The sequence below is a fragment of the Parus major genome, chromosome 1A, assembly GCF_001522545.3.
Source record: "Parus major isolate Abel chromosome 1A, Parus_major1.1, whole genome shotgun sequence".
NCBI classification, from domain to species: Eukaryota; Metazoa; Chordata; class Aves; order Passeriformes; family Paridae; genus Parus; species Parus major.
Window position 1 is genome coordinate 198,591 of NC_031773.1, and position 9,264 is coordinate 207,854.

Genomic DNA, 9,264 nt, shown 5'->3' on the forward strand with positions numbered 1-9,264 from the left:
TCACGGACATGCTGAGCAGGAAAACAGCTGCTGGATTTTAGGAGCAAGATCAGGGGCTGGGGTGCTCCTGGTGCCTGCCCAGGGTGCTGCCTCCTCCTCCCTCTGTGCTCTCCAAGGCAGGGCTGGAGCTGAGGAGCAGCCTGGAGACCTCATGTGGGACTTGGATAGAGAACAAAACCACCCAGGAGGCCCCTTGTGCTCCTCAGGCCTTTGTGAAGAGGAGAGAGCTCTTGGAACATCTCAAGTGCTCATCACATCAAATTTTTTTTCCCCCCAAGAATCACAGAGTGGTTTGGGCTGGAAGGGATCCTAAAGATCCTGCTCCAACCCTTTCCCATGGGCAGAGACACCTCCCGCTATCCCAGGCTGCTCCAAGCCCTGTCCAGCCTGGCCTTGGACACTTCCAGGGATCCAGGGGCAGCCACAGCTGCTCTGGGCACCCTGTGCCAGGGTCTGCCCACCCTCCCAGCCAGGAATTCCTTCCCAAAATCCCATCTGACAGTGGGAAGCCTCATTCCTGTAAGTCCCCATTCCACACCGGAATGCTGCTGTAAGGTCTCCATGGAGCCTCCTCTTCTCCAGGCTAAATAAAGACAATAAAATGAGGTTTTTCTACCCCAAAGGGCCAAACTGTCCCTAGAAATGACCATTCTGCGTTCCCATCTAGGGACTCAAGAAGGAAACCCAAAGAATTCCCATTCCAGCCCCTGCTGGGTTGTGCTGGTTCCATCCCACACCTGGAACGGGACCCGGGGAAGCTCCGGCCACGGATGTGGGACAGGAGGGACTATTTTTAAGCCTGGTTGGTGGGCAGACAAATCCTGATCAGCAGCAGCAGCCGCCTCATCAGCAGGGCCAGGATGTCAGAGCAAAGCCGTGCCAGCCCCGCGTCACCGGGATTAGCGCCGGGAATCGGCCGGGACGGGCAAACGCCACGGGGAGGCTTCAAAGGGCAGGGCAAGGTGTGCCAGAGTGGGCAGAGCTCGATGAAAACAGCAGCTCTGCAAGGGCTGGGGGATATTTCAGCTCTTCTTGTGCTGGGAATGAGGTGGGTGATAGAATAGGAGCTGTGGTTGGTGTCCCAAAATTCCCCACTGGGGAATTCCTGGTCAGGCCCAGGGATGTAGAGAGGGATTTCCTCTGTACAGGGCACATGCAGGGGAGTGAGAGTTCTGGGAATCAGGGAATTATTAAGGCTGGAAAACACTTTTCAGGTCGAGTCCAGCCATTCCCCAGCACTGCCAAGGCCATCACTGCCCCACATCCCCAAGTGTCACATCCATGGGGCTTGGAATTCCCTCCAGGAATGGGCACTTCCCCCCTGCCCTGGGCATTTCCAGTGCCTGACCCCCCTTTCCATGGAGGAATTTTCCCTAAAATCCACCCTGAGGCTCCCCTGGCCCATCCTGAGGCCGTTCCCTCTCCTCCTGTCCCCACCCCATGTCCCCAAAGTGCCACATCCACATGGATTTGAAATCCCCCCACCAGGGATGGGGACTGCCCTGCCCTGTTCCAATGCCTGACAAGTCAGGAATTTCCTTCCCATGAGGAATTTCCAATGCCTGACAAGTCAGGAATTTCCTTCCCATGAGGAATTTTTTTTCCTAATATCCTAAACCTCCCCTGATGCAATTTGAGGCCGTTTCCTCTGGTCCTGTCGCTCGAGACCCCGACCCAACACAGACTGAGCTCCTTTTCACTGATTTTCATGCCAAGGTATTTCACTCAGAGCCCAACAGCTCCATTGCTGATAATTATTCACTGATACACAGCAATTTGTCCTCTAGGGAACACCTCTCCCTGTTCCTGGAGCTGCTCAGCAAACCCAGGAATTCTCTCTTCTGCTCTCCTTGCTGGCTGCCACTGACATCTCTTCCGCCCTCTCCTCTGAAACACACCTGAAAAAATGATTTTTTCCTCACCTTGCCTTCAGATTGGGATTAAATCCTACCTGTTTCAGGGTAAACCTTCATAAAAAAATTCTGTTCCCACCAGGGAGGAGGCCCTACAAAAAGCTTGACTCTTTCCTTCCTGTCCTCCTGGATGCAAACGTGCTGATCTGCACTTTGCCAAGCTGCTAGCGACTCATTTGGCTCCATCTTCCCTAAAAAAGGAGATCCAACAGGAAAAAACATAAAATTCTGCTTTTTTAAGAGGTGACATTTGCAGCCCCTACGCCTCCCCCCCATTAAATTTATTAATATTTTCCTCATGTGAACAAAGCCACCAGCTCCCAGTGGTGGAGCTGCACCTCCCCATCCCGAGGAATCTCAAAGCCAGGACAGGGATCCCAAACCCTGGGTTTTCCCATCTGTCTTGGGGCTCTCTGGGAGACACACCCAGGACTGGGAACAGCATCCCAGTCCTGCCTTTCCCTCCTGGATGTGTTTTCAACTGCAAGCAGCAGGTCCAGGAGGAGCGAGAGGAGCGTTCCCATTCCCCATCTGCACGGCTGAGGGTGGGGACAGCTTCCCACTTCAGCCTGGCTCAGAATCGAAGCTTTTCCAGCATTTAAACCTCTTCCCACACCGAAATCACCACCTGGAGCAGCAGTTCTGTGTGGCACTGTCACCCCAAAGGCCGCTGGAGGCTCCTTTATCCGCTCGGGTGCTGACGCCTCCTTCCCGGGGCTTGCGAAAGCAGGGAGCTCGTTAATCCCCCCCTGCCCACGTCAGACCCTAAAGCCCTGCCCGGGCTCCCTGGCTCACCCCAGGCCTCAACACGGCCCCCTCTGCTTGTCTGGAGAGCAGGGATTGGATTTTTGGGATGGTTGGGGGGATGGAGAGGGCAGAACTCGGGGTGGGCTCCTCTCAGTGTCACCCTTTGTGCTCCCAGGAGTGTCTCCAGCAGGAAAATCTGCTTTGGGGACAGGAAAAGAGCAGCCAAGGCCTTGTCCCAGTCCCAGAGAGTCCCCCAGAGAGTAATTAACACTTAATGGCTAAAATCAGGAATGAAACACCTTGCCTGACCTCCAGAAATTTTCATAGAAATCATGGAAATGAATTAAAGATCATCTCCTTCCTGCCATGGGGGACACCTTCCACTATCCCAGGTCCTTCCAAACCTGGCCTTGGACACTCCCAGGGATGGGGAGATGTCAGACTGTCTCCTTTACCTTATCAAAAAGATGGAGATAAACTTCCATCCTACCATTCCATTTTTAAGTCCTGCAGAAGGGTAGGAGCATTCCCAGAGAGAATCCATTGGATCTCTGGCTGGGCCAAATTCCTGTCTGTGAAATCAATTCCCTGGTTATGGCTTGATCCCACAACCTCCACAGCCTCTTCCTTCCCAACTTCTTCCACTCATTCCACGCCCTGGTTTGAATCCCAGCTGGAGCTGGAGCTTTCCACTCCTCTCACCTCCAAAACAACCCCGGGATTCTGTTGGGGGTGGATGTTAAACCTTCCCTGGGCAGGGAGCTGCTCTGCCCCTCCCTGCCAGGAGCCTCATCAATATTTCAGGATGCAGCCGGGAAGCCCTGGCAGCTCTCAGGGCCCCCACGGATCAATGGCAAACAAAAGGCTGCAGGAGGAGGAGGAAGAGGAGGAGAAGAAGGAGGAGGAGGAGGAGGAGGAAGAGGAGGAGGATGCTCCAGCACCAGCATCGCTCCTTCCAACGCCCACCGAGTTCCTCTCCCTCCAAAAGCAGCTCCAGGGCACAGAATTTCCTCTTAGCAGAGCAATTCCCAGCATTTTCAGGGAATTGCTGCTGCCCCTCCTCGCTCTCCATCTTCCTCTGTTCAATACCAACCACTTAAGAACAAAACCATCTGAGCCTCCAAGTGTGGGGTCAGCAGTTCCTGCGTCCCCACTCGGAGCAGATGCTCCAGAGGAGCAGGAAAACCGTAATGCACTTGGTTGGTTTGATGTTGTATGGGAGCAGGAGATCTTGTTTCCTTCAGCTGGGAATGGAACAGATCACGAGATTATCCACAGCCCTTTTGTGGTGCAGACACGTTCCTGGGCTCTCTGCAAGGTATCTGGCCCTAAATTCCCATATATCCATGAATATCCAGAGGTTTGCTCTTTTTAGAGCTGTCTTGTATTGTTATCATTATTATTTAGGTAATTGCAGAGAAGGGATGGGAAAAATGCCATAAAAACAACAAAAAACCTCCAAATAAATAAAAAAGAGTAATTACACTTAATGGCTAAAATCAGGAATGAAACACCTTGCCTGACCTCCAGAAATTTTCATAGAAATCATGGGATGGTTAGGGTTGGAAATGAGTTAAAGATCATCTCCTTCCTGCCATGGGGGACACCTTCCACTATCCCAGGTCCTTCCAAACCTGGCCTTGGACACCCCCAGGGATGGGGAGATGTCAAACTGCCTCCTTCACCTTATCAATCAGATGGAGATAAACTTCCATCCTACCCTTCCAGATGTTTTTCCTCAGCAAAGTCCTGCAGAAGGGCAAGAGCATTCCCAGAGAGAAGCATTTATTGGGAATATCAGCAAATTAACCACCTTGCAAGCAACGGTGAGAAGGGGAAATCCCCTGCTTAGGACCATTCTGCCCCTGGCAGTTGTTTTTTTCCCTGAATCACTCCCAATTTCTCAGGACAGAAAGGCACAGAGTGGATTTTTTCCTGCTGCATCCATCAAGGAGGACGCTCCCACTCCCACCCCGGAGATAAATCCTGCCGGCAGCGCAATCCATCTGCTCTCCCTCCCCAGACAGAGACAGCAGCAATGGATACCAACATCTCCTCCATCCCTGAGGGAGATAAATTAGCTGGTTACATAAGGAACCAACAGCATGGAGCTCCCAAGGACTCCAAAGCCCTTCCCTTTAATACCACCGGAGATTACAGCAAATCGAAGGAGAGTGGAAACCAGGCGAGGGGCTGTGGGTGAGGTTTTGCTCACAGGAAAATGCTGCAGTCTCTCCCCTTAATGCACTCTAAATCCCATCTGATTTCCAACTTGGCTGCTAGGAAAAAAAAAGAAAAGGAGGGAAAAAAGGGAGAAAAAAACCAAACTCCAGCCTGTATTAAAATGATGTCAGCGCTCGGAGAGTGAGGTGGAGTGACTCAGGTTTGGAGTGGAGAAGGGGAGTTTTAGGGGAAGCATCCAGAGGAATCCAGAGAGTGAAAACATTTTGGAAGCAGAGCAAAAAGGAGCCAGGGGTGCAGATCTGCTTCTCCAAATCTGATCAGCTGCTGGTTTTGAGCATCCAGATCCTGCCCCCGATAAACACTCAGCACTTATCGCCCTGACAATAAACACAATCCTGCTCTTCCCTCGGTGCCTGATGAATTCCCAGCTCTGAGGACACGGATTTCCCTTCATTTCTGCTCCCTCTTCAGGCTGGCTGACTCCACAGCAAGGGAATCAAACAGCTCTGAGTCAAATTCCTCCTCCCTCCTCTGCTGCAAACGAAACACCGAGGTCTCTCTCACACGGAGAGCGCTCCCGGCTGGATGAGGATTCTGATGGAAGTCAGCTCTCACCTGAGCAGGTTTCTGCTTTCCTGCAAAGTGACACTTCTGACACTTGGCCCCTCTTTGACAATTTACCACCCTCGAGGTGATGTTTCTTTACAGCTTCACCTTTTTGTGCCCTTTTCCGGCCGGATTTTGACCCAACTCCTTCCACCTAACCCAAATAACCGGTGGGGTTTTTTGGGTAATTCCATAAAATCCAGTCTGAGCTTGGAAATTATCCCAGAGTTGGGCTGGAAAAGACCTCTGGGATCACTGAGTCCAACCTATGAGCCAACACCAAGGCATTCAGGTGTTCCTTAAACACCTCCAGGCAGGAGCGCAGAGCAACCAGAGGCAGCGGATGAGCCCCAGAGAGGCACATTTTCACATTCCTTTCATCTCTTCAGCTGGGTTTTATAGATTTACAGTTTCATTTCTAGTCTGGAGAACTGCAAAAGTCACCAGACTTGGCAGAAAGCACAGAACAGGTGGGAAATGCTACAGAGAATCCCTGGAATCGAAAGCAAAATGAAGCAGGAGGAAAACGACCCGAGGCTGCCTCAGGAGCAGTCACCAAGTTAAAAAAAAGACTGGAGAAAGGCAGGAAATAAGTAATAAAATATTGGTTTAAGAGTTCTGGAGATGAGTTTATTATGGCACCAACTAATTGTGTTAATTGACCAAGGCTGGCCCTTCCTGTGCTGGGCACAGCCACACATCACAGAGCAGTTTTCCCCCCAAAAAAAACCCCAAACTAAGGATACAGAGCCAGCTGGCAGAGGAGGGAAAGAGCAGATCCACCAGCACCAGGGGAGAAAACAAAGAGTTAATATTCCCATTCCACCCTGAGATCATAACTCAAAACTGGCCAGCGACCCCCTGAGCGAGGGAGGAGAATTTTATCACCCAGACCATGACATTTCGATAAAAAGAGAGGAAAAGGCTGTTTTGAAGAGCCTAAATTGAAAAAAAACTCAAATAAAAACTTTGCAGAGGCCTTACCATTGGCATCCTGGACTCCAGTGAGCGCCCCAACCGCTGCTGCAGTTTCCCCAGACAGGACAATCTGTCCCCCTCCTTGGAGGGTGGCCTCGGCCAGCGTGGCTACGGCGTGGGCAGCGGCTTCACTGCGGAAGCAGAGGGGAGAGAAGGGTTAGGAACACCAGAATCAACAAAGAATTCCATTTTAAGCAGCAAACACAAGGCAAGAGAACAATCCAGAGCAGAGGGATTGGTGTCTGGCCTGGATAAAGCGATGCAGAGCAGGGAATCGGCGCTGGAGGAGGAATGGATGGGAAGAAGCTGCTTCTGGTGGATTTTATTTCAGCTTGCACACCCCTGTGTTCTCCCTTTCACCTGGGACTTGGATAAAACCTCAGGGCAATCCAAGCAGTTCTTCCACGTGGCTCTGGATTCAGATTTTTGGCACATCCTGGAGCTCTGCAGATTTCAGAGCTCTCCCTTGGTGCTGCCAGCTCACCCCGCTGCCACGAGCAGCATCACCAGCTCTGCCTTCAGCTCCTCCCCAGCCAAATGGTTCCAGAACTCTTCTGGATGAGCATTATCTGTTAAATTTATATATATTTATATTTATATATATAGCTGTTAAATTTCTTCACACAGGCCCCAAAAGCCCTGCAAAGGTGCTCAAGGAGCTGCAGAACAGAGATGGAGTAAGGAAAAAAGAGGTTGGGACTGTCCAGGTTCCCCTGATCTGTCTCTGACCCCCTCTGAAACCCATCTACTCTTTTTGCTTCCCCAGCATCCTGGAGCAAAGGGTTTAAAAATTTAATTAGAAGGAAAAACTGCATTATGGTGCTTCAAAAACTCCTGGCTGGGCGGCCCTTCAGTCTGAAATTGTGAGAAACAGGAAATAAAACTTCTCCTTTTTTTTGTTTTCCCCATGATTTTACACATTTCCAATGATCTCCTTCCCACTGTGGCATGGATCATTCCTGGGGCTTTCATCACTCTTGTCCTTTCCAGACTTTTTCTGTTTGAGTGGTGGGCACTTCCCACACCATCCAAGATGTGAATGCACCAGTTTTATTCCAGTTATTAAGCTTGCCCTTAATGCCTTCCCTTATCATTCCTAATATCCAATTTATTTGGACAATATCTGCTCAGCAGTGGTAAAACATTCTTGAAGTCGAATTTCCTATCAATTCCTACCTCAATTAAGCACAAGAAAAGTAGGATTTCCTTTAGCTTCCCCCATGGATGCTCTCCCTCTGCTCATTCTCTGCTCAAATATTTTCCATTTTCCCATATTTCCCTTCTCTTCCCTCATTTCTTGCTCAGATGCCAAACATTTTCCTGCTGCATCCACTCAGGGTGGATTTTCAGTTCTGAACAGCCCCTCTGTGTCTCAGAGTGGCTCTTAAACACTTGTAGAAAAATGGAATATTTTCCTTTAGCTTCTCAGCTCCCCTTGGCTCATCCTGAGCCTGGAGCTCTGGGAAGGCATTTTCCCTCCCCACTTCCAAAGGAAATCCATGTAGGGAAATCTGGAATCCTGGAAATGGGCAGGATAAAATCCTGCAAGATGGATTTGGGGAGGTGGGGCTTTTTCCTGTGACTCCAGTGTCCTGAAAAGATTTTAAAAGGGAATTTTACAGGGAAACTATTCACAAAGAAAACCTCCATTTGACCAACCTCATGTAGCAGACAAGAAATACCCGAAGGACCCAAAGAACTACACGGTTCTAGGTGTGTTTGGGATTAATCCCAACGGAGATTTGGGAACAAAGTGGGATCAGAGTGGTTCCTTCAGCAATTTCTGAGCTTTATTCCAAGCACTGTGGTGTCGTGCCCTGTGTCCCATCCCCTGGCTCAGCCAACAGCCTCAAACCAGGATCCTGGCTTGGATGAGGGAAATTCTTGTCCACACCTCAGCAGTGGCTGAGCTGTGATTTCCTTTTTATTTTTTTATTTTATTATTTATTTATTATTTTTATTTTTTTTTATTTTTTATAAATTATAAAAAAATCCTTCAGGGAGTGCCACAGCCATCTCCAGGATTTTGGAACAGCAGGATGAGTTCAGGCAGTTCAGCAGAGCTGAGAAAAGATATTTTATCCTGCTGGATGAACCTGTGCAGCTACACCTTAGATATTGCTAACCTGAGTGCAGCCAAAAACCCCAATAACCACTGCAGCTCCTACTTCAGAAAGATTTTGGGGCATAAAAAACCCACCCAAACCCAGCGATCTGTGGAGGAAATCCCAATTCTGAGCCGGAATCAGGAGCACACAAAGAATTCGCTGAGGAAAAGCCTCTCTCAGGAGGCTACAGAGCAAACTCTGCACCCTCAGAAGGGAACCAGGGGATGGCAGGTACCTGTTGAGTGCCATGGTGACAGTGGCTCCCTGCTGCATCTCCTGCGACGCCGCCACCGCCGCCTCGGCTAAGGAGGCCACCGCCTGCGTGGCCTCGGAGGCCTGCGTCGTCTGGATCGTCATCTCCCCACCCTGTAGCGTCGCCCAGTTCTGCTCCACCTGCCAGGGAAACACAGGGAAAGCTGTGGGATGGGGTTGGGAAGGATGTCCCAAGGTCTGAGCACATCCAGAGGAGGCAGTGAGGCTGGTGAAGGGTCTGGTGAAGGGTCTTTGAGGAACGGCTGAGGGAGCTGGGGTTGTTTATCCTGGAGAAAAGGAGACTCACAGGTGACCTTGGCGCTCTCTAAACTCCCTGGAAGGAGCTTGGGGTCAGCTGGGGTCGGGCTCTTTCTCCAGGCAACAGCAAGAGGACACAGCCTCAAGCTGCACCAAGGAAATTTAGGTTGGATATTAGGAAAAACATACAGAAATTTACAGAAAGGGTGATAAAACAG

The 9,264-nt window shown here is 50.4% G+C and overlaps 1 protein-coding gene across 7 annotated transcripts in view; it reads right to left on the bottom strand.

The window, feature by feature from the left end:
- Positions 1 to 9,264, bottom strand: part of NRF1 (nuclear respiratory factor 1) — a 38,005-nt gene that overhangs the window by 8,656 nt on the left and 20,085 nt on the right. For 2 of the 7 annotated variants that reach the window (XM_015629250.3, XM_033514612.1), the window contains exons 8-9: positions 8,772 to 8,929; positions 6,435 to 6,559 (exon numbers count right to left, since the gene is read on the bottom strand). In XM_015629250.3, the coding sequence (XP_015484736.1) occupies positions 6,435 to 6,559; positions 8,772 to 8,929 (283 nt within the window). The other 5 variants (XM_015629248.3, XM_015629249.3, XM_015629247.3 and 2 more) reach the window with 5 other exon arrangements.